The 27,074-nt window shown below is 32.2% G+C and overlaps 1 protein-coding gene across 2 annotated transcripts; it reads right to left on the reverse strand.

Moving 5' to 3' along the window:
- Positions 1-6,802: 6,802 nt before the first annotated feature.
- Positions 6,803-19,995, reverse strand: LOC143069766 (uncharacterized). 2 transcript variants are annotated; one of them, XM_076244536.1, is made up of 7 exons: positions 19,887-19,995; positions 15,851-15,948; positions 15,100-15,193; positions 12,967-13,325; positions 12,214-12,330; positions 8,126-8,282; positions 6,803-7,359 (listed from the first exon to the last, which is right to left on the reverse strand). In XM_076244536.1, exons 2-6 carry the CDS (start codon positions 15,940-15,942, stop codon positions 8,147-8,149), a joined length of 798 nt encoding a protein of 265 aa, XP_076100651.1. In that variant the 5' UTR covers positions 15,943-15,948; positions 19,887-19,995; the 3' UTR covers positions 6,803-7,359; positions 8,126-8,146. The 2 variants fall into 2 exon arrangements, with proteins under 2 accessions (XP_076100651.1, XP_076100650.1); XM_076244535.1 differs by having other exon boundaries at positions 8,118-8,282.
- Between the last annotated feature and the right edge of the window lie 7,079 nt (positions 19,996-27,074).

A 27,074-nucleotide genomic window follows, 5' to 3' on the forward strand; every position in this document is an offset into this window, starting at 1 on the left:
CTAAACCTTTTCTTAATAACCCAAAATTTCTTTTGAAAATGGTAACAGGATAGACAAAATAATGTACCACCGATCAAAAAATGTTTCAACATATTTTTGTATGACATCATTAAGATTGCATCTTTTAATATGTTGTTCTTGAAGTACTGTTTGTTTTGATTTGCTTATGTAGAGGGTTGTTTGAATAAGTATCTTTTAATAATTTTTTCAATTTCAAAATTCGACATTTTTTGAAAATGACCCATATACCGTCTATCAATACTATTTTTCTCTACCTACCGTCGGTGGTTAACATATAATACAGTGCACCTATATACCGTCTATTATCAGTATTTTTCTAAACCTACCATCGGTGGTTAACATGCAATATAGTGCTCCTATATACCGTCTATCAACACTATGTTTCTAACCTGTTTCTATACCCACCATCGGTGGTTAACATGCAATACAGTGCACCTATATACCATATATCAACAGTATTTGTCTTTACCTATCGTCGGTGGTTAACATGCAATATAGTCCTCCTATATACTGTCTATCAACAGTATATAGTCTATACCTATCGTCGGTGGTTAACATGACATATAGTACTTCTATATACCGTATATCAACAGTACCTGTTTATACCTACCATCGGTGGTTAACAAGCAATACAGTACTCATATATACCGTATATCAAAAGTATTTGTCTATACCTACCGTCGGTGGTTTACGTAAAATATAGTGCTGTCTATTAAAATTATGTGTCTATACATACTGTCGGTGGTTAACATACAATAAAGTGCTCCTATTAACCGTCTATCAACAGTTTTCATTTATACCTACCGTCGATGGTTAAAATAACGTATTATATGGTCCGTATATAGTGCTCATATATACCGTCTGTCAAAAGTATCTGAATTTACCTACCGTCGGTGGTTAACATACAATATAGTGCTCCTATATACCGTCTATTAACAGTATTTCTTTATATCTACTGTCGGTGGTTAACATAGAATTTAGTGCTCCTATATACCGTCTATCAACCGTATTTGTCTATACCTACCGGCGGTTGTTATAAAAAAAAACTATTTTCAATCGACGATCCAAAGTTTCGTATCTATACTTCACTCTGAATGACCGATGACATTTATTTGAACAGTAACATTCCCTATTGTATTCATTATTTAGTTTTCTCCCTGAACTTGTCTGAAATATTTGCGGCTGTACTGATGACAAACAACAATCAATCAATTTCTTAAAGTACTTCTTAATCTAAATAATATATTATTTTTTAATTTAACCAGTAATATGTGATCGGTGAATGTACTTATGACAATTACGCCAATTTTGAAAAAGCATATTTTTTTTCATTTGCGCACATTGACATTTTTTAATTTGCGCCAAATTGATTCGAAGGGTTAGGTCTGATAAATTTAGATGATAAAATTAAACTTGTTTAACCAAACGCAGCAATTCAATGAACACAAGCTACAATATAGATAAATGTGTGTATAGACACATGTTGAGATCATGGGTATCATCATTTAATCACAATTCTGGTACCCGAACATTTACTTTCATATATGGAACCGATGCCATAAAGAAAAAAACAGGCTTTAACTTATAAAAATTTTGATAAAAAAGGGGATGCTTTATTGTAGGGAAGATATCACAAGGTTGCAGTTCAACAGAAGTGTTGCATGGCAATACTCAGTTAAAAAAGATTTGTGCATATGCAAATGTGCTTTTTATGTCAAACTGTTACAATCTTATTTTATAAAGTGCTACTTCAAGTGTGATGTACACTTGCAATAAACTTATCCTGCTTTCAATCCCCCTCCTCCTCCCCGTCACGTGTGAGCAAGTGGCAGGTGGCAAAAGGCCAGAAGGAATATTTTTGTTATTATATAAATAAATTCTATACATCTTATATGCCTCATGACTTGTGTTTACCTGTTAATTTGTGCAAATGAAGAAAATAAATTTGGCGCAAAGAAATAAAAAAAAAAATAGGCGCTAATTAAGTGCAGATTGGCGCAAATGGAAAAAGCCGAAGCAAATATAATCTTTTCTTGTATCAAGATTTCAAGATTTTATTCATAACCTCAGACACATACTTGTGTACAAGAGGACAATAATATATACAACCATATTAAGATAATACATAGCGAGACAGGACAAACGAAACACAAATACATAGTATATTTTAAAAGACAATAGGTATAGTTAGATTAAGTATTTTATGATTTTCTTCACGAAAATTGATAATTTCCTTTGAACTTGTACGTTACATATAGACAACAAGCCAGTGAATTTCTTCTTGCTTGGATTCATTACATAGTAATTTGGTACAAACTTTGATCTAAGAGCAGAAACATCAGCATTTTTACAGGTAAACAATATATGAAACTCATCCCCTATTCCCTCATTACATAATGTACATATTCTATTTTCCCTCGCGATCCCCGCCCATCTACCCGTCTCAATAGGTAACTTCAAATTCGAGCATCGAAGTTTAGATATGTAATATCTGTCCTTGGGTAATAATCGCAATAGATACGGTTCCAAACCAAACTCGAGTTTGAATAAAGAATAGAATTCACCCCTATCAGATCAAATTGGTGTTTTCTTTCTTTTTTTCGTTCAGTTTCATCTAGTCCATTTGTTTATTTGACTCTGTTTCCATCACGACTAGGATGCATTTCAATTTATAATGTAAAGTCGTTCAGGTTTTTGTTTTATTATATAAAAAAAGAAGATATGGCATGATTGCCAATGAGACAACTCTCTAAAAGAGACAAAGTGACACCGGAATTAACTATTAAAAAAAACCTTTAACAGATCACGGTACGCTGACTGTACAGATGTCTGTAAATTCAGAAATTAATGCGAGGTTTTTATCGTTGCGACAATAATTAAGACTCGCATTTTGAAGTATTGCGTTTGAATTCATCAGGATTTTTTCTTAATCGTTGAAATCAAAATCTCATTTCAGGCTATAATGACACTCATTGCATTAAATATTTAACAAATGCACGCAACACATTTATATTCAAAGACTATGAACTTGATGTATATGAAAAGATTAGTTCGTTTAAGTTGCCAAATATTCTTTAATTAGTGTATTATTCTCCCAAGTTTATTTGAAAAGGTATAATTCCTCTATACAAATGGCAAAATCTTTCATAAAATATCCAGTAAGTTGGATAAACGTTTACCAAATCATTCCAATACAGTTTGAATTATATATTCACTTTGCTATTCCGTTCTTGTACAGTGATATAGTTCATTTTGCGTCATCCCATATTCTAGCAAAGGGAGATTATCTCAGCATCACCGTTACATTAGTAATAGCTCTCGTACATAAAATAGTTAGCTCGAACTGTATGATCCTGTGTGAATTTGATCTTTATATTAAAAGTGCATAAATGGTTCACATATGGGTCTTATTTAAACATTAAACAGTATCAAAACAATTAGTGCATTATAATATAACCAAATAGGCATGCAAAAAAGAATCAATAGGCAAAATATGCTTGTCTACCGTCTAATTCTAATTGCTATCATTTACTGTATTGTACATAGCTCAATTCCATTCCATTCCATTCAATTTTATTTATTTTTTAATTTTCAGAAGAAAACAGTATTTCTAACAATTAAATTGAATTAATTTGATATGACGTTGACACACGGTAATCACTCTCATGTTTTTATTTACATCGCTGTCAATCATCCGGTAAAGATGAATATTCATTACTACCCTCGGTAGTTAACGTCCCTCGATGGTTAACTTTAAGTGCCTACCGTGTTTAAGACCCATTGGTGGCCTTGCGATATTTTCTGCTCGTTGGTGGGGTTGTTGTCTCTTTGACACATTCCCCATTATTTTTGTCAATTTTATGTATAGTAGTGTAATGTTTTTTCTGGAATATTCTTATCTTATTTCGAGTATTTTTTCTGAATTATACAATGCTATTATTGACTCAGCCACTCATTCTTGTGAAAGAAAAAATAATATAAACACTCACATACACCCACCCTCAATCTTGGATATTATAATCTGATCATGTTTAGAAAAAAATCATGTTTACTATATCTATATGTGACCATATATTGAAAAGCGGCCATTACAGGTGACCGACCATATTTACAGCATTTATAACATTCTACTCCTGGCTAAAAAATAATATTTAATATTTCTGTATGACTATTTTCAAAACCCATCTTACAGGTGGCTGACCAATATTATCACATTTTATTATAGTCTGCTCTGTTTTCTAGCAATATATTTAGTATTTATGTATGACCTAGTATACTAGCTGTCAGTAAAATTTCCGACCACAGTCTGGTACATTCATTATAGGTTGCTCCTCTGTCTAACAATATTTTTACTATTTCTGTTTGATCTCTTAATTTGCCTCCACTAGAAAGATCACATCTATTTTAGTCTGTTCTTCTGTCGAACAGCATCTTTACTATTCTGAATTACCCTCTTTATATATACATGCCTTCATTACAGATTACTGAATAAATCAATAACATATAATCATGATAATATAGTTTGCCCTCTTTATTTACCGATATCTTTACTATTTTCATTACCTTTGTCACCAGCCGTCATTACAGATTACTGACTATATTTACTAAAGTCTACTCCTCTGTTTCACAGTCTCTACAGTCCTCCATTAAAGGTAAATCCCCAGAAGAATCTCATTTACAAAAGTCTGCTCCTCTGTTTAACTACATCTTAACTATTTCTATCTGACCATGTTCACAAGCAATCGCTTAATTTATTATAGTCTGGTCTTCAGTCTAACAACGTTTTTACCATTTCTGCCTGACCACGTTGACAAGCAATTATTATTGGAAATTGAACATAAAATGTTTGCATGACAGAGTAAGAGAGAGGTTTCCTATCATTTTGGTTAGCAGGCATGGTCATCAGACATATTTTCAATACTAAATACCCTTATGCTTATTGTGGCCAAGTGGGGTTATATATGTCTCAATTGTTTCAGGAGGCGACTTTTGTAAAAGATTACAAAAATTTAAGAGGGTCTATTGACCATTTTGGTCATCTGAATTATTTGAAGATCTTACTTTGCTGAACATTACTGCTATAAATCAAAATCTACATTTTACCCCCATGTTCTTTTTTAGCAATGACAGCCTTCTTGGTTGGTTAGCTGGGTCATTAGACACATTTTAAAACTTAATACCCCAATGATGATTGTGGACATGTTTGGTTAACTTTGGCACAGTCGTTTCAGAGGAGAGATTTTTGTTAAAGTTAACGACGTTGTACGACGGACGCCAAGTGATAAAAACAAAAATAACCCACTATACGGTATTTGATGAGGAATACTGAAATCATTTGTTATCAAACCTTGAGCTTTGAGATAGATCGATAATATCAATAAGGATCATTTTCTTTCATATTTTTTTTGTAGCAGCAACCTATGCAATGGTATTGTGACTTCAAAATTAGAATATATCCTCCCCATATAATATATGTCAATAATCCAAGTAAGATTGCAATTCATCATCTCTTATTAGACCTTCCTTGTTTTCAAATTTGATTCAAAATGTAATTTTCATGTGAGGTCACAATTCAATTTTTTGTTATTCAGACTCTTTTCTGACTCCACAATGATATTTTCCCTAATATTATAAATAATGAATAAGCAGCTATGAATAAGCAGTTATAAATAAGCTGAGGACAGAGTATATTTAAAAGTGTTCTGAGGTGATCTAAGGTAAAATTAGATAAATTAAGAAATCCAAATTGATACTTTAAGCTGGAAGAGTAAAGGTTAAGGATCGAAATCAGCTAAAAACATTGAAAGGTCATGGAGCTCCTTTTTGAGATATTTGATTTATAAAATATGGTGGGAAAAGGCTGACTCAGACTTTTACCTTATATTTGCATTGGTATTATTTGGGTCTCAAATCAAAAGTAAGAAAATCAAGAATCTGCTTAAATTTTGTCAAATGACCTTTTATGAGCTATTAAGTCTTATGTTAAAAGATAATAGGTGTTATGGGACAAAATGTTTTACCTTCTATTGTATGGAAAAACACCAAGAAATCTGAACATTTGACACTTATTCCAAAATCTCACCTAAGTTCATCCTTAAATACTATTTGTTTAGATGTCATATTTTTTTGTTATCCTGCAATAAGCTAGAGTTATAATCTTAATCCAGAAATTCAAACACCAAAACATCTGAGAACAAAAAAATTTGTTTTGTGAGGTAAGAAGATTACTTAAGTTGTTTACTTCGTGAATAAACAACATATTAGTTTTAAAAGCATAAACAATTGGATGACATTAATCAAAAGATTTTTATTACAAATGAAACAGTATTTACAATTCAAGAAGTTTTAACAAAGGTAATGCCATTATCACAGTAAAATATGTTTTACATGGTATCAAGAAATACAAAAAATTTAATTCTTAAATACAAATTGATATCAAAGATGATATAGTTAAAAGAAAAACAGATTTAAATCAGAATTGTGATTTTTTTTTATAAACTGGTATAATAGGATATTTTAAAAAAAAACTCTAAATAGTATAAACACTAAAACTCAACTGAAAACGTTTGTATAGGAATGACCTGCATTTTCATTCTCATTATTTTCAGAGATTAACAGTCAGGATTCCACCATGTAAAATGAAAATTAATCAAATGCTTTATTCATGATTAGTTTCTTCAAAATACTGTATGATTTAGAACACATTTTATTTCTTAATTGGTACACATATTGAAGTTTGGGATTGTTATTTGAAATCTGTGTTCAACTATGTATTATACATAGTTGAACACAGATTTCAAATAACAATCCCAAACTTCAATATGTGTACCAATTAAGAAATAAAATGTGTTCTAAATCAAATTACTGACAGAGGTATTCTTTAAAATGTCTTCACCACCAATTTAAAATTACATAAATAATTTAAAACAACTTGTTTACTACCTCAAACCATTATTATTTCTTACATTCTCTTATTAATTCACATATTTATATATTTTCTTTCCGACTGAAGGTTAAAATTCACAGTCTATACATACATTTATACATTGTTCACAATTGTACATCCCTCTTTTACTCATTACCTCTTTTTCAGAATGTTGAAATTCATCCCGTTAATACATACATTTATACAATGTCTATTCATACATTTATACATTGTTCATAATTGTACATGCCCTCTTACACATTCTGACATTCACACCTTTTACAGAACATTAAAATTCTTCACACAAATCAATAAGAAATTCATTTTTGCGTGATTTAAAAGTCACATACTCTAAAATTGGTGAAGTAACAGCAGTCAATGACACCATACAGACGACTGCCTATGGTTACAAGCTGCAAAAGACAAAATTAAACATATAAATATTCATGAATAATGTTTACATATATTTAACATGTACTAATTACAAATGCAAAATGATAAAAATTTATAATTTAAAATTTATCAAATGGAACATGCCAAATAAATATGAAATCCTTAAGATTGTTACTGTGGATTCATTTATTGTCATGGGTACCAATTTTAATGTATTGAAATAAACTTGCACTTTCATGGATATTTTATTTCCTGGCTTTTGCAAAGTCTGCATATATTCCTTGTAATTTTTTGAACATTTTAGATTCTGGTTCTTCTGTACCCAAGGCCATGAAATCCACGACAATTGTTATCCAATGAATATTAATGAGTCCACAGTAACAAATCCAAGAAGACTGCATAGTTATGATGTAATTTATTTTGGCATGACATAAATATCAGTCCTGATTTTATATATATGGAATATTGCTTTATGGTCAATTTACACCTAAAAAAATAAGCATATTAATTCTACCTGCCAAACTAAAAAGGCAGCCTATCTGAAAATTTATGACACAAATCTTATTTTTTTGTTTTATAAAGAGTTGTTCTTGCTCTCATGTGATTTTCTTCTCTAAAACATGTAACTTCTGTTGTTGACCAAAAAAATAAATTCCAACCTACATGCCAAACCCTAGAAGGCATGAAGATATGGGAAGCAACATCAAACAAAAACATTTATTAGGGGGGGCCAAGTTAGTCAATACAATCAATATCTGTCATAGAAAATATTTTTTACTATCTCACTTTAAAACATTCCATACGACTTCATCTATCACCAGGTAATTTCTCTTTGTATGACTTATTAATATAAAGAAAATCTTCTTTCTTGTGTCTCTGTGGTTTATCATATATATATTCTATATTCGCCTCTTTGTAGGGTTCTTCCTTTCCATGCTGGTAACTAAAACGAAAACAAAATTATAACTGTTACTTATGAAGTTATCCAACATCAAGTACATGTAACAAACTACATCATGTACATGTTGGTAAAAAATTATTACAATATACTGTGGATTCATTTATTTCCATGTGTACTAATTTTCGTGGATTGAGGTAAAAGAGGGACGAAAGATACCAAAGGGACAGTCAAACTCATAAATCTAAAACAAACTGACAACGCCATGGCTAAAAATGAAAAAGACAAACAGAAAAACAATAGTACACATGACACAACATAGAAAACTAAAGAATAAACAACACGAACCCCACCAAAAACTAGGGGTGATCTCAGGTGTTCCAGAAGGGTAAGCAGATCCTGCTCCACATGTGGCACCCGTCGTGTTGCTTATGTGATTAAAAATCCGGTAAATAGTCTAATTCGGTAGGTCACATTCATGAAAGGGAAGGGGATTGCAGTTACGACGTAAGGAACATATTCAATATCATTTGTGAAACGGTTATTCGATAACGGTCAATCAACTCGTGATGGCGTCCGTAAAATTTACGAAGGGATGATTTCAACTTCACCATTTGGAACTCTTGGTTTAATAGCTTCCTTGTGAGCAGAAACCCTCTATCAAGAAAATCATGATAGGAAATGCAAGCACGGGAATATCGTATCAATTGGGAGATATATACCCCGTATGCAGGTGCTGCTGGAATGTTGCTACTTAAAAATGGAAAGTTCACAATTGGAAAGCTGAAATCATCTCTTTTGTTGTAAAGTTTTGTTTTCAACCGACCCTCAGGCCTAAATTAAAATATTGTTTGTTTGCCCTTTCCCGACCCTATGTTTTGAAACAGGGTAGGTAGGTAGGTAAAATATTTTATTTTTTTCCCCAAAAAAATAACTTGGGTCGGTATATTTTTTGTCATTGGTAGGCAGGTAGGTATAATATTTTATTTCATACATGTAGATACAAAATCTTCATAATGTCATTTTTGTCTGTTTTGCTTTTGCTAAAAAGTTTCTGGGACTATTTGTATAATAGTCCCAGGAAGTTTTGAAAAAAAATATATCATGTAGAATGTGAAGTTAATTCATATGCACTACTATTTTGTTTTCAAATATCAAAATATATTTTCAACGTTTATATGCCTGGAACTTTGAAGAGTTTTAACTTGCACTAATATTCTGTACTACGTACCTTGTTCGCTTACCTCTACCTAAAGGTTTTCTGTAAGAGTTAATATTGTCCTGGTAAAATATGCCCAGGCAGACATACATTACTAGTAGAAAAAGTCCCTAGAGTGTTTAAATTTTCGGTTGTGCCTGTGTTGCCAATAAAAATGCAACAAGACTTGAAACTCAATTGTCACGTATTTTACATCGCATTTATAAATGATATGTATGGAAAACTTAGGCGATTTTACTGCCAAATATTCTCCACTTTAAAGGTGTTTGTCACCTTTGGTTCATGTCAGATATAATGAATATAGCAATACTGGTCGAAGGCATCGTTAACATAATCATCCTGATCTACGGATCACAAAAAGGCCAAGGACGTATGTTAGTTATACGTCCTTGCAAAAGGCCATCCCTACCACAGGCACTTGTTTCTATCCATAGGAAGGTCGACTATCCATATAAATAGAATATGGATAGTCGACCTTCCTATGGATAGAAACAAGTGCCTGTGATCCCTACATAGAATACAACGTCCGTTTACAAAATAGTTTGTTCACATGTTGATAGTTTTGTAAATGAACCCTGCTCTTCAAGTTTAAAGATACAGAGTAACGTACATCATATCACAATTTCAAAGCGTTCAACATCGATTTCAAACAAATGCTTTGAAACTCTAAATGCAAGTGTTCATGTCAAACGCTCACGTGATACCAAACGGACTAGACGTTATACGATAAAGGTAAAACCCGAGGATTCCAGTAAAAAAAAGTTTTGAGCGGGATATACAAATATAAGATTTTTGGTAGGAACGAAAAAATAAAATAAAATAAAATCTTGCTGATAAATACAAATAAAAGATTTTCAGGCGGAACGAATTTATAGGGTCGGTCGGTAAAGGGCAAACAAACAATATTTTAATTTAAGCCTCATTGTCAATTTCTAGATGTAAGTCAAGATATGAAGCCGACTTAACTGTATCTGTAGTATCCTTTATCTCCAATTCGATGGGATAGATGCGTTCCACATAGTCACCAAATTTTGAATTGTTTAGTGAAAGAACGTCATCTATATAGCGGAAAGTAGAGTTAAAGGATATTGCTAACTTCTTATCTTTCTTCCTGAAAAGTTCCTGCATGAAGTCAGCCTCATAATAATAAAGAAACAAGTTGGCAAGTAGAGGGGCACAGTTTGTTCCCATTGGGATGCTGACAGTCTGTTGAAAAACACGTCCTCCGAACGTTACAAATATGTTGTCAATCAAGAAATTAAGCATCTTGATAATATCGGTTTCAGAGAATTTTTTGTTTGAATCAGAGTGATTCTTTACAAAGTATGATTTATCCCTCCCTAAGACAAGATACTTGTATCTACGTTGGCCATTCTTTTTTATGAAGCAAAGTAATACCAACTCTTTCAATTTGTCTTTTAGTTTGGAATGTGGAATACTTGTGTAAAGAGTAGAAAAGTCAAATGTTTTAATACTGTTACAAGATGAAAGAGAGTTAGATTGTATGTACTCTAAAAGATCTTTGGAATTTTTAAGTATCCACATCTGATTCACGCCACCTCTAGAATAGGCAGTTTCACAATAACTTTGAAGCCCGTCTTTGATTGCTGATAAAATAGATGTTAATAATTTAGAAAGAGGTTTCGTGGAGCACTTGGAAGACCCAGCAATATACCGTTGTTTGTAAGGACACTTATGTAGTTTAGGTATCCAATACAGTGATGGAAGATCAAGTTCTTCATCTTTGGTTGAAATACCAAAGGAACAAAGAACAGACCTATGATTATCCAGGATTTCCTCTTTGGTAAGTGTCGTGAGGGTATATGTTGAGTTTCCAAGTGAATTGTCTATACCTAATTCGTTTATCAAGCAATTAATGTAGTGACTTTTACAGACAAAAACGATGTTATTTGGGGCTTTGTCTGCTGGGACAACAACATATTTATCATGGAGGTCGGATTAGTGTTTAGCAACATTTGGGTCTTTAAAGATTGGCGTAGCATGGGCATTGATGGACCCATTCAGTTTCTTGATTCTGATTTGTATTAACGACCTCACTGCCTTAATCCATTCGGATAGAGTGTCTACGTCTTCCTTTTCACGTTTAGCCCATTGCCTGGCATAATCCTCGACTGAGTCCATTAAAATTTTAAAGTTGTATTTCCAATTGGGCGTGAAGTAAGGAATCGAGTGACATTTAATGGCAAAGAATACTACAAGGTATATATTGACAATTTTGTGGTGTTAATGTATTTTTAGATTTGATCATTTGGTTTTGGTTGTTATATCTTTCTCTATAGTTTCAAGATAATTACATCAATGCAAGAAATATGTAAATCTTTTTAAAGGGTGATGTTTCATCCTAGGGTTATATAGACAATTGGGGTATGCGGACTTATTTTTTAAAACTTATCTAATATTTTTTTCTGTTTAAAGGTTCCCTCAATCTGCTATGCTATTCAACCAAAACTTACAACTATTGTCAAAACTTGTAATTCAAGGGCCAAAACTCTTTTAAGTAGGATGACACATTACTCAGTGTTTACTTAAAGTCCTTTGTAGATATGAATTACATATAGCTGACTATTTTTAATGCTAACAGTTTCTCTCTATGATAATTTTCAAGATAATTGCAAAAGGCATAAAAATGGTTAAAAAATACTATTCAAGGGCAGCAACTTCTGTATGGAATTATTTTTAGCTGATTGTGTCTCCTATCTAAAACTTTTTTAAGGTGAATTAATCATAAAAACTTACATTTTTGGTGCTTTTTGGAATCCATGATTATGAAAGTGCTGATTCAGGTACTGCATTTCAGCATGTAAACGCTTGTCTTTTTCATCTAGCTGGTTCTTTACATAGCGCTGAGAAAATCTATTTAAAACAAAACAATTCATCAAATCTTATTCAGTTCCATACAAAAAAAACATCAAAACCAACATGTAACCCTGAAAGATTCTTAGTGTGTATGTCACAAGTCAACAATGCTTGTTGTTGGGGTTTGGTTTTTTTTTTCTTCTTTTTTTAGTGTAAATCAGAACATTAAGTTCCACCTTTGATATGTTTTACAATTTGCCCTATTTAGGTCTTTACATGGCTATGCTTATAGTTAAATGCCATAATGTAACTAATATTTGATTTCATACACATCCTTAGGTCAATAGGTCTGCATTAAAAGAATATTCAACATATATAAATATATGTAATTCTAATTATGAAGAACAACATTCAAAATGAACCTGTCCTCTTAGCTTTCTGATGGTACAAATACTTGACCTTTAAGGTTAATAAACTGAAAAAATTCTAAACTATTACATGTATGACTTAACCAGATAGTTAAACCTCTAATGCTGTGATGCATTTAATCTTTTGGTCATCCTGCATAATTCATAGGAAGTAAGTCAAAATAAGTCTTAAAGATACATATACTTGAATACAGTATATATAAATATAAAGCTTCAGATTAAAAAAACATAAATCCTAATTTGTTAAAAAAAAAGTTGTACTTACAATATTATACTACAATTCATCATAATTCCAAATGCTACTATTTTCAAGAAATTTTTAGATATATATCTTAATGCTCTCATAACTGGGTCATTGCTCATAGTTTGTCCTTTTGGTGTATTTCCATAGAAACTATTCCCATAACTTCTATTCCCATAATAGGAATCTTCAGCATGTTTAGTAGATCTGTAGCGTCTTAATAAATCTTCATCAGTTTCACCATGACCAAACGACTGGCCATATCTTAGTTCCTGGTCGTATTCATATCTTGTCCCTTTACCACTCAGGGTGGAATAAGCGTTTTGCACTTCTGTAAATTTGTCGTGTGCTTTAGGATCAGTCTTGTTTACATCAGGATGCAGCTAAAAATAGAAACATTTGAAATCAGTGGTTTGATGATTGATGTGTGAATGTCCCTTAAAATCTTATTCCTTCCAAATGATATATTAATTCTTTTCATTGCGAAATCAGTGATTTGATGATGTGTTAATATATCCCTTACCACCTTATTTATACCAAATTATATATATTTATTTAGGTGTGTAGACAATAAGAATAGCCATTGAATTACTATATCATGTACAGTTTGAACCCATTACATATCTGAATTATAGTTCTTTTACTACAATTGTGTTGTCTTGAGGGCTTCCAAAATAATTTGACCCAGTAGAACAGTTTGTTAAATACTGTGGATTCATTATTATTCAATTACCAATTTTCGTGGATTTCGTTGGTAAAGGTGAAGCACGAAGTTAATTGTTCAACAAATTACATGATTTCTATAGGCTTGTATGCAGATTATTCACAAAACCACAATATCAAATATCCTCGAACATGTAACTTTCCCTTAATCCACCGAAGTTGGTACCTACGAAAATAAATGAATCCACAGTAGAACTGTAAACAACTGTCACATGACTGTCACATGACTGTATATCATTTATCCAAGGTAACCATTAAAAATTCAAGAGAAATGAATTTTGTGACAACACACTTTGTACATTGGTCTTTCAGTATAGCTTATTTGAGCTAAACAGTTACTCATACACAATTTGATAAAAGTTCCATTTACTGACTAATCTTCAAGAACAATAATGTTATCTGCCTCCTTATGCAACTGGAAGGAAACATTAATAAATCAAACATATTGAAATCAGTCACATGATGTCTGCTTTTGAGCTTACAATTTCAGACCATACTGAATACTTGTGTTAAATGAGGGTAGTAAAGGGTTATTTTTGTGCAAAGTTTTCAGACCTTTTATTTCACATGTTTTCGTGTTTTAACGTTTTATTTCTCATTTTCTCAGGTTTGATTCAATGTGGATGCTTTGTGTTTCCCCTTAATCATTTTCTGAGTTTTGTGTTGGTCTCGCATTTGTTTTTGCATTTGGTTTAAAAAAGTAAACCGGGACTTATTCAAAGTAAGCCCCGATATAATTATGGCCGACATTATTTTAAATTATGTATTACTGAACTGGTTCTAATGATATTAATTGCTCTATTTTTTTTTTAAATCAGAAGAAACTACAGACACTGAATGGTGACCACAGGATATACATGTCCATCAATAATGACTGCATGATCTAAAAGAAACGGCAGAGTAATAACTTCTACTACTTTTTTTTATAAGATTTGTGCAATTTTTTCTTGTGCTTTGTTTTCCTTGATTTTTACTTTCCGTGCAAGGTTTTTGCAAGAAAAAAAATCACATGTTTCAGTGTGAGACTTTCCCTTTACCCCTCTCTTTAAATTGATGCTCATAAATTTCTGGCCTAAACGAAATGAATTATATAATGTTGCATTGGAATTCAAGTTGGTATTTGAAAATGTGATTTGATTTTTGGTATTTTAACGCCACTTTTAAGAACCACATTTAGGCTATTTTGTGGCGGTTAGTTTTTATTGGTGGAGGAAGCCGGAGTGACTGGGGAAAACCACCAATCTTCGATAGGAAAACTGACAATCCTAGTCAATTAAGATTGGAGTCGAGTCCACCCGCATGAGCAGGGTTCGAACTGACAACCTCAGTGTTGACTGGCTAGTGATTACAGTAGTAACTACTTTAACCACTCGGCCACCGAGCCCCCATTTGAAAATATATAATTTTGAACAAAAACATTTGTAGTTATTGTACCTTTTTACATAGTTGTTTGTAAGCTGATTTTATTTCTCCATCTGTAGCAGTCTGTTTTACACCAAGAACTTGGTAATGTGTCTGTGATATTGACCTACAATTTACATGAATAATATATATATGATAGCATGCTCAGACGAAAATATGTTTTGCTGTGGAAAACTTCCGAAAAAGAATTTAATGAAAATAAAAGATAAGAAGCACACAAAAAACTGTATAGGACCTGAGGACTTTGAACATATCAAAAGAATAGCTAACAGATAGGGTAATTATACTGCAACACTGCTTCACCATCTTTATCTTGTTCTCTGTAGGTTTTTTTTCTCAATCACATGAGATGCTTACCACTTCAATGCACCTGATCTGGCTGTGCTTAGAAATTCTACAATAACCTTAGGTTTTTTCTCTTGGATGGTACATGAAATTTTGAATGTTACAATGTAGTCGTAAATTAATATTTATTGTTTTTCTTTGCTTGTACGGCAGGTTTTATTTTTCAAGGAGTAGGGAGTTTGTAGTTGATGTGGTCTGATGTAAATCATACATGTTATATACTGTCCAATATGTTTGTTCATTTTTATTGTTCTTTTTATGTATAAGAAAAATCTGATAAACTCTTATTCAGTAGCCAGATTATAAATTTGATATCAGTCACATTATAGTGACAGTGCATCCAGTTACCTGTCATGACTGTGTAATGAATGAGTTGAAACTTTATATATAAATGCAAATGTATTTTAATTCATATTACCTTACAGGATGAAGTAAGAAAAGTTTGGAATTTCTACAGCTGAGCGACAGAAACTGGAATTCCAAATGTTTCTGAAAGAGACACCTATACATCCTGATCTAAAAAGAAAGGAAAAAAGACAACTTAAAATAATGTAATTAATGGCAATCATTGAATCTTTCAATTAATCATTAAAACTAGAAATCAGAACATCAAATTTAAATCTGACACATGCATACATTTACATACATTTGTACATTTATACAAGCATTAAATCATATAAGAGAGTAAACTCTAGCAGAGTTCATAAATGTTCATTTTTTGTCAGACAAAGGACTAACATGACTAAGAGGGTGCAAAATAAAAATTTTGCCAGTCCTAAAAATAATTTTGTGTTCCTTCATCTTTTAAATTTGTGTTTTTCTTCTTTGTGGCTTCATTTCAGTCTGACAATCAGTTATGGTAGCATAACAGAAAATCCAAGCCATTCCCATTTAGCACCTTTGTCATGTTTGTATACTACATGTACTTTAATTGAACAAAAGACAAATGTTAATTGATTCAAATATTTTTAACAAAATACATTGCTTGGTCAGAATTTCATGGAAATATCCGTGATGTTAAGCATTTGGGGAGAGTGTATGGAACAGAATCTTGATCTAGATAATTTAAAGATAAGCAGACACAGGGATATATGCTTTCATATCTATCTCCTCACCAGTTAGCTGTGGAACCGTATATCTAAGATCCTTGAGATATTTTTTTACTATTTGCAGCCCATAAACAAATAGCAATACAAGATCATAAGGATCTATGAGCTACTGTTCCACAGGTATTATCCAGTGTACTGCAGTAATAAATTGAAAGTTGCACATAGTTGTCTGTTTGCATCTCTTATTGTAACAGGGTTCTATTTCCATTTATGTCCCTGAACCAATAAATAAAACAGATATAATAATAAGTCAAGATAAGTAGACTTCTAGCATTTAAAGTGACTGATTCTTGGGGGTCTTTCTTTTGTCCACTGAACACCACTGCACACCGCTGAATACCCAAATAGATCACTTACCCTTAAGAAAAACAGTAATTTTACACATTACAACAATAAAATCAATTAAATTACTTACTATTATATCCATTTCTCCTGTTTTTCATATTTTTATGTGCATTTATAGTGATTTTATTAATAAAGTTGAGAATCAAATTTAAAAATAAAAACATATATGTATCTTATGGTCTTAACTTTTCAATTATTAGAAATAAATTGTTCAAATAAGTTCAAACTAAGTACAAACATTTTATTTTTAAAACATGAAATTATCACAATAATTGTATTAAAGATGGTACCAAACACCTTCTGACATTAAAATTAATTTGGCTCGTTTAATTTTCATAAAATTTTGACAAAGTATTTTACTTTGACCCTTTTTACACTGGTTATATAGCAATTTGACAAACCCAAATTTTGATCATTGACTGAAGCTTAACATTCCCTTTACAACACAACGTAATTAAAACGTTTAGCTGATTTTACAGAGTTATCTCCCTGTAGTGTTAGGTACCACATTAAAAAAAATGTTAGACTTGAAAGTGTATTGTTCTTACAACAAGGTAAATGTTCAGTATTTATTAATTACAGTCAATGTAGACTCTAAGACAAGTTTGAGAGAATAATCATAGACAGCAATGGGGAAAACTCATCTTCTTTAGGGTGGGGGTTGCTGGATAAAAAGGACATTTTAAAAGAATTATTTATTTGTGTTACTCGGTGAAAAAAATAATAAAATGACAAAAAATATATTTTTTTGCTGAAAGAGGTGGCGAAAAAAATAATTGACCCAGGGGAAAACCAGTTTTGGGGTTCTTACATGTATGTTATCATTTCGTATCAATTTGTGTATGCATATGTACAAACATATCCATCCTCATCAGATAAAGATGAAAACAATATATTTAGGTGTGGCAGATGGTATTTTAATGTGTTTGGTGGTGTTCGGTGGTGTGCAGTGCATACCTGCCAACTTTCAGGATTTAGGCGTGTACTACACGATTTGGACCCTTTGTCCCGATTACACGATCGTGATCGTGAAAATAGCCAAAAAACACGATTTTAGTAAAATTTACACGAAAAATATTTTTGTTCCCGATTTTGAACTTTTGAAAGTTTTCCCAAGGGAGACAAATCGTGTCTGACAAATTTCATCCAATCAAAATTTAGTGATCACGCATTCACCAGTTGATTAATGTTGGCATAGTAAACAATCAAAGAATCGAAATTTTGAGTTGTTTTTTTTTAGCTTTGGTGTTAAATTTATAAAAATTGGAATCATGATGGGCGAGTTATCACTTGCAAAATAGTTCTGTCACCGCCTAAGAAAAAAAAGCTTGTTGCTTCGTGCAAATACTTAGAGAAATGGGAGAATGATGTCAAGTACAGGGGCTGGTTGTCTAAATCAACGTTAGGATTGTCACATGCCTTTTGTAAAGTTTGCAACAGAGACTTTAAAGTTTACCACGGTGGCCTTAATGATGTCTCCAAACATTCTATTCATCTAGTACTGCTTGTGATATTGATCTATATAATATATGAGGGTTTGGATGGGGTTAAATGATTAAAGAATATAAATGCCCTTAAAAAATGAAGATAAAGGAACAACGGGCAAAAAAAAATGAAAATTGGAGAAATGCGTGGTCAAATTTTTTGAAGATTAGAAAAAAAAGGGGTAAAAATTAAATGTTTACAGAACAACAGACCCCCCCCCCCTTTCCAGACCCTCATATATTGTTGGTTTTTTGTTTTTTTGTTATTAAATTATTAAAATTATTACTTTTTTTTTATTTCTTGACAAACATAAAGTCATCTTACTGGTCATGCTGGTGTTTATCTCAACAAAAAGAATACAACAATCAAACAATTTAAAAAAAGATAGGTTATAATAGCATCTTCAACTATCACCCCCCAAAAAAGAAGTATGTCAGACACTTTTAGGAGCCAAATCATCACACGAAAAAATGCAGCGAAAAATTCTACCCTTAAAAATGGTGCCGCGCACAAAAAACCCCCATGGCCATTTTCAAAAGTTGGCAGGTATGGCAGTGGTGTTCGGTGGTGTTCGTTGGTGTTCAGTGGTGAAAAGACCTACCGGATTTCTTGATAAACAGTAGTACAAATAGTCCAAATAGACGTCATAATTATTTGGACTATAGTACAAATAATTATGACATTTTGAAAGGATATTATATTTTTTTCTTTGACGCCTTACATCGACGCAGGAATGCGTCAAAGCAAAAATTTTAAATAGCCTTCCAAAACGTCATTATTATTTGGACTAGAAACAGTCAAATTATTTCAAGAAAAAAATCGAGCGACTTAAGGTTCATCATAACAAATGGACAAATATGGCCGTATTTTCACCCCAAAAACTACTCTATGTACAGACTTACCTGTGCTGTTTGGAAAGTTTTAATGCCTAGCATCCACTAGATATATAAAAGTTAAATGCATTTTGTGTTTAAGAAAGATAAAATCTTTCTTAGTTTTTGATGGGCATTTTTTTTCCTTTCTGCAGAAGGTGTAAAAATAAACAAACACCTGAATTACTTTGATACTGTCCACTCACTGACTCAGTTAAACTCTTTAACTCACCTATAGTTGTGAAGATAACTCTTGTCCATGTCAATTAAGGACAATCAAAACAATACAAACCGGTTTTTTACCTGAGGGAGCATCTCATAGTTGTTCCACAACTTAGTTAATTTTCACACCTTTTGCATGAAGGAAAAAAAATGCCCATCAAAATCCAAAAGAGATTTTATCTTTCTGAAACACAAAATGCATGTAACTTTATTATATCTAGTGGATGCCAGGCATTAAAACTTTTCCAACTTCACAGGTAAGTCTGTACTCAGAGTAATTTTTGGCATGTAAATACAGCCATATTTTTCCGTTTGTTATGATGAACCATAAACAATTTTTTTTTAAAGCCAAGTGTGTACATTGCCATTGGATGTGGTAATCAACGTGCTGTGCATTATATATTTGAAATAATTCAGTTACCAAAAAATAAGAAACAGACTTCTGCTCTTCTCACATTCTGTAAATAAGTAAATAGTAAACAAAAAATTAACGTTACGAAACAGTTGCGACCAGTTTTCGAGTGTCGTAAAATCTAACAATCTATCTAAATACAGATATCGAATCAAATCTGAGTCAACCAATAACGGACAAAATCTATCTAAATACCGATATTTAATCACATCTGTCGTAACCAATAGCGAACCTCCTTTCGAATTCTTTGTCAATAATAAGGTGTAATTAAATGTAGAAATGTAGAATAAATATCATATAACCACTTTTGATCTCTGAACCATGAAATGAAGTTGAGGTAAGGTGAACACCATCTGATAGACATAAAGACCTTGTTAGGATTGCATATACCAAATATATATATACCATTTTACCCATAACAAGAGGCTCTCAAGAGTCTGCATTGCGCATCTTGTAAAAATATACCAATTCGTATCTACTAATAGGGCCTTGCACGGTCGGTTTTGATATCGATGACTAGGGGAAGGGGTTAACGACCCTATTTACACATGAGCGTCTTGCATGGTTTGTATAAACCCATCTTTTTTTCCTTAAATCATTTTTTTCTATTAACACTAGTGTTTTATCTATCTGTTAAAGATTTTAAGAGTAAAAATGTTAAAAGAGGGAAATTAACACATTTCAATGGCAATCATTCCTCTAAAGAAGCAATTAAACCCGCCTGCATTTATTGAAGAGATTTTTGTTTCATATTGTTGCTTTCTATCCCTGTTTCAAAAAAAGTCTTAAAATAGGTACAAGAGGGTGGTAAAAGGTTTTTTTCGTGCAACGTTTTCGGCCTTTTTATTTCACCTGTCTTCGTGTTTTGAGTTTTTATTTCACATTTTCTTGTGTTTGGCTCTATGTGTATGCTACGTGCTTCCCCTTATTTATTTTTCTGTGTTTCGTATCAATGCTCGTCCGGCATTTGATCAAAGGTAACGGGGAACTGATTCAAAGTCAGTCAGTGTTATAATACATTCTGAAAATTGTGTAATCTAATAGAACCTGATGTATATTGACTGTGTTACCATTCTACTTTTGCAATTATATAGGTCAAGGTACGGTCTTCAACACAGAGCCTTTGCTCACACCAATAGCAAGTTATAAAGGGCCCCAAAAAATAATTAGTGTAAATCCATTCAAATGGGAATAAATGAGATAAGATTATCAAATTAGTCTGAATAATATTTTTTTCTTTAAATCAGATGTTAACTTGAGAACCCTTAAAGGTGACCAAAGGGTCTTTTAATGTCCATTAATATTATAATGACTGCATTATCTCAAAGAACGGCTGACTAATAACTTTCAATGATTTGTTCCTTAATATTTATGATTTTAATTCTCATGGTTCGGGTTTTTTTTGTGATTTTTATTTCGTGTGTTTCCGTGTTCAGTGCCCCCTTTTCCACCCTGTACAAAACAGTTTCATTGAGGGGATATTTTGAATTGACAATCTTGGTCATGTTGACTTATTTGTGCATCTAAATCTGCTAAACATTTCCAGTGGCGTAGTGCAGTGTAGCATTGTAAGCATGTGCTTACAAATAATATTTTAATTTTCAATAAGAATTTTATGATAATTGTTCAGCCTGCTTACAATTTATAATCCAATGGCACTGTCTTTGCTATTTAAGATTTATCTGTATCTATAATGGTTTTTACCCCAAAAAAACGGAGGAAAAACATATCTCAAGGACAATAACTCATTGACCATTTCATACAAGCATACTTAGTTGTAGATTTAAATTGAGTAAAATTATTTTTTTTCAAGATTTGTCAGACCTGTTTGTAGATCATATTTTCAAAGATGAACATTTTTACAACCTAAAAGATTCTTTTTCAAGAATAACTTCGAATTCCGAAAAAAGGCAAAAATATGTAAATCATAATTTAAATACAACACCTCCTTAAAGAAGTCAATGACAATTCTCTAAAAGTTCTTATTGTTTTGGTCATTTCTACTGGATACAATTTCTCCCTGTTATTGTGATAGTTTTCCAAATTGTAACCAAAAACTGCAAAATTAGCAAAACATTTGTATTTCATTTGCAACAATTCCAAGATGGGTGTCTGATTTGTCTACCCTATGCAAGATTTGCCTTTACTGCTTTAAATTTTATTATTGCATCATATAATTTTAAACTTTCAAACTTTGTTTTTATAACAATCACTAATCATTTATGATGAATTGCTAATATGTTCATGACAGGGAGTCCTTTTGCGCCAATTACTGTTTCAGGGGTATCATTTGCGCTTAAAAAAAAATATATCAAATGTATCAATTGCGCCAATATTCGGAACTTATTTGCACCAATTCACCTGTACACACAATTATCATACATATTAATGATTAATGTATATTTATTATTATTTTGGCTTACAAAGTATCATTCTTAAAATAATTACATTAGATGTATGTTTCATTAAAATACGGTTATTCTGATTGGCTAACTAGCAATCTCGTGATATTTAATCAATTGCATTACACAATGCAACTTTTCATTCATGATGACACGAGGTCCCACAATAAAGTGCACAGGTAAATGAAATAAAAACTTGATAAAAGGCGAGTTTTCATGATCCTATAGGTAAAAATGTAATTATAAGTATTGAATGCTTTTTTGTAACTTTATAGGGTTGTAAAAGCATTGACCGTGCGCACATTTTTAGTATGAAGTTCCGCGCTTCATACAAAATGTACTTCGGTCAACGCTTTTACACCCCAATAAATTTACAAAAAAGAGCATTCAATTCTTAAATAAATGTTACTCTTGGTGGTGAAAAAATAGTATAAATAATAAGATTTACACTATACTTAACTTCTACATGTTCTAATGGTATGTATATAAACCAACAGGTGAACACTAAATTATAAAAAAGTGTTCAGTGAAGAATGTTAAAATATCAGTTTGAGAGAACCTCTTTGCTTGGATAACATGGATATAACTATAAAGAAATTATAATCGAATTGAGGGAAGCGACCGGTTGTTCAGTGTTTTAGATGGCCATAAATTGCGAAGTACCCATGCAGCAGTACTGAGATGCAGACATGATATAAAAAGTATGGGAAATATCCAGAATGAGAACTCAGCAGAAGAGACTTTGTATGTGTAATGAGTTTCAAATTCCCGCCTTTTGTATAATATATATATTGTCCGACTGTACATATTTTTATGTTTTAAAGTTATTTTTTTCAATGACTTAAAATGGTTATATCTCCGTCAGTGTAAACAGCCTGCCCCAAGCCTGAATAAAGGGAGAGAAAAGCATTTTTCTTGAAATTGACGCAATCGTATATTATGTTTTGGCGCGAATGATACTGTGTAATTTTAAAACAGGTTGGTCAAACGTAGCATATGAGAACGAAAGTTGTGGCGCAAAAGGACGCAATTTTTGCGCAAACGGATTTCTCTTATGATTATTTAGTCAAAAAACTGATACTGAAATTGTGCTCCAGGAATATCTGACCATTATATGATTGTAACAGACTGCGACACAAAACCACATTATCAGAGTAAGAAGCCACGCAAATGCTACATATACTCCAAAGCAAAATGGGAAGATCTACACAAAGACCTGACTATCCTTTCAGCCAACATCATTGAACATTTCATTATGTACCATACAGGCGCCACAGTACAGGAATTATGGGACAAGTTCAAGACAAAACTTTACCCTGGATCAATCATAAAATCAGGAAAATGTTTAAAAAGAAAACAAGGCTATATCAACAGGCAAAGAAAACTAACAACTGGACCAACTATAGACATTTTCAAAAAGAATGTAAGAGGCAAATCAGGAATGCTGAGTATATCTACATCAACACGGCAATCATAGAAGGACTAGAAAACAACAACTCAAACCCCTTCTGGAAATATGTTAAATCAAGAAAACAGGACAACATAGGAATAGCACCCCTTAAAAGCAATGGAAACCTAATAAATGACAGCAAAGGGAAAGCAGAACTACAGATATTAACTGATTTAACAATTCAGTTCAGTATTCACAAGAGATAAAGACAAAACTCTGCTAACAACATCAAAGCATATAAAAAGCACAATACCTCCTTTAGACATAAGACTAGATGGAGTCGAAAAGCTGCTGAAAAAATTGAATACACCCAAGTCATCGGGACCAGACGGCATACCAAACCGTATATTGAAAGAATGCTCAAAACAACTAGCACCTGGACTTTCAATGATATTCCAAAAATCAATCAACACTGGTACACTACCAAGAGACTGGCTAAACGCAAATATATCAAGTTTCTTCAAAAAGGGAGATAAACATGCACCAGAAAACTACAGACCAGTATCACTAACATCTGTACCATGCAAGCTACTGGAACATATTATCTGTAGACATATACTTAAACATCTAGAGAAGCACAGAGTACTTACATAACTAAACCACGGCTTCAGGTCAGGCTATTCCTGTGAAACCCAACTGCTAGTCACACTACATGACTTCATGAAAACCTTTGACGCAGGAAAACAAATTGATGTAGCTATCCTGGACTTCTCCAAAGCATTTGACAATGTGCCACACAACAAACTGCTGCACAAAATGAATGAATACGGTCGAAGAGGACAAGTAAACAAAGGAAAATGAAAGCTGTCGTAGATGGGGAGGAATCAGAAGAAGCTTCAGTTGACTCCGGTGTACCACAAGGTACAGTACTAGGACCCCTTCTCTTCCTCTGCCACATTAACGACCTTCCAGATGCAGTACAATCATCTGTCAGACTTTTCGCAGACAACTGCCTCTTGTACAGGAACATAAATAGTCAACATGACCACACACTCCTACAGCGAGACCTACAAAACCTAGAAGTATGGTCCAAAAACTGGGGCATGCGCTTCAATGCAAAGAAGTGCTATATACTTAGCATCAAGAACAAAAGCCAGTAGATGTACAGCCTAGACGGATATGTACTACAACTGTTGTATCAATTTGTCTCCTGAAATAAAATCTTGTGTTCATATTTTTGATCATACCCTTAAACCCATTCTGTTATATAATTCAGAGGTATGGGGAGGTTATAATGTTTCTGGTAATAAATTACAGTCTTCTTTATTTAATCTTGAAAATATTTTTAAAAATCTTAAGTGTGAGAATCTCCATCTTAAATTTTCTAAGTTTTATCTTGGTGTACAAAAAAGGAGTGTCAATTTTGCTGTATTATCAGAACTGGGGCGTTTCCCCTTACATTATGATATTGTAAAGTCAATTGTAAAATACTGGTATAGATTTGAAAATCTTACAACTGAATTCAGTCTATTGAAAGATGCTTATAAATGCAGCCAAGAGCTTCACAAATCTAACATAACTTCTTGGTACTCATTTGCTAAGAAAGTATTAGAAGTTTTTGAAATTAAACAAGAAGTAAAACATTTCGGACAATATAAATTTTTGAACATATCTAGCAAATTAATTCACACTAAATATATTAGCAATTGGTACGCTAGCCAAAATAAAGCTTCTGATGGAAAACTGTTTAATTATGTGAAATTTAAGCAGAATTTTGGTTATGAAAATTATCTTTCTTTAATTAAGGACTTTGATTTAAGAAGATCTATATGCAAATTACGTATTTCTGCTCATAAGCTTCAAATTGAAGTTGGACGTTTTTCAAATATTCCACGAAATGAAAGAATTTGCAAAAAATGCTCCTCTGGCTGTGTTGAAGATGAAATCCATTTTTTAACTAACTGTGAAAATTTTAAATCAGGTAGAGATGCTCTCTTTGACTTTGTTTGCCAAAGAATTCCAAATTTTTCTATACTGGATAATCAGCATAAATTTATTTATTTATTATACTGTGAAGACAATCAGGTTCTTAATGCTGTTGGTAAATTTATTAAAGTGAATATGAGTTGGTAATTGTATTGTTACTGTATGTAAAATAATGTTTGTATCTATGTATCTATCAAATCAATATTCTTTTTCCTTATTCATGTATGCTCTGTATGCCCCTTGTGGGCCCTTAATTGGAAATAAAATATGTTCTGTTCTGTTCTGTTCTGTTCTGTTCTATATAGAAAAAGTTCGCCCGGTCATATAGCTTCGAAGGCATGTATTTTCATTCTTTATTTCCTTCCAACTTTGTCTCAATTTCAAAAGTTTCAGCTCATTTTGTATTTTCTGTATAATAATAGTTTGTGAGTGATAGATTGTTGGTTGCTTAACGTTCAGTGGCAAATATGTTATGTATGTTTAGAAAAAGAAGAGGTTTGTGTAAAATATGACTCGCTACTCATCGGTTGAACAACCCTGCAGAGTTTCAAAAGCATTGCATAATGACTTAAGTTTGTATTTACATCTTAAACACCTTATGCAGATATTTTGTATTTTATAAATTCCTAAAACATTTGTGGAAATTCGCCAAACGTTTCATAAGAAAGTGACACCGATGACCGATAGGTCTTTCCTGCTAGGAGTTTCTCTAAACCTCTAAAACAAATATGTTTTTTTTTAATTAAATCTGTTGAATGGGTACATATTACTACCATACGTAAGTACCAGTTGTTTTTTTCAGGAATAGGGGGAACTAGGATTAAATTTGAAAAAAGCAGGACGGGAGTTTTGAGTTAAGTAAGGGCAGAATGAGTAACTTGGCCATAAAAATCATAAAATTTAGTTTCCTTACTATGTATAATATTATCAATCTAGAATTGAATGAACTTGTATAACCCTCAGACCCCCTTTTTCTAAACCACCCACTCCTACGCGCGTACATCTTTTATGTCTTATGACAGGTTTTAGCCAGCAATGATATCACAAAAGCAATTGTTGTATAAGATGTAAAATACATAATGGTGTTCTAGATAAATGTAATTTGAATTAACCAAGACGCACAGGATTAAATGTTTACCTGTTAAAATCTATAATCAATGTTTTGACACCGTCCCCAAATTTTCAGTCTAATTTGTCAACCTCAGCGTCGAGAATATACCTTTTCGTAACATGTCTAATTAAATTGTCAAAACAGCTTGTCAATATGAAGAAGTCACGTTGACTTCTTATTTTGAAAGGTAAATACAAATTATTTTTGTAATTTTAAGTGAAATTTCCATATATATTATTGCATTCTCCAACTAACGGAGTCTCGGTTTTAAATTTCATTTATGTACATTTTGAAAAAAAACCCAATCA

The sequence above is a fragment of the Mytilus galloprovincialis genome, chromosome 3, assembly GCF_965363235.1.
Source record: "Mytilus galloprovincialis chromosome 3, xbMytGall1.hap1.1, whole genome shotgun sequence".
Taxonomy (NCBI): Eukaryota; Metazoa; Mollusca; class Bivalvia; order Mytilida; family Mytilidae; genus Mytilus; species Mytilus galloprovincialis.

Coding starts and splice junctions, on each gene's coding strand:
- LOC143069766 (XM_076244536.1), bottom strand. CDS start 15,942: ATGTATAGGTGTCTCTTTCAGAAACATTTGGAATTCCAGTTTCTGTCG. Junction 15,194..15,850: donor TTCTTACTTCATCCTGTAAG/GTAATATGAATT, acceptor TGTAAATTGTAG/GTCAATATCACAGACACATT. Junction 13,326..15,099: donor ACAAACAACTATGTAAAAAG/GTACAATAACTA, acceptor TTCTATTTTTAG/CTGCATCCTGATGTAAACAA.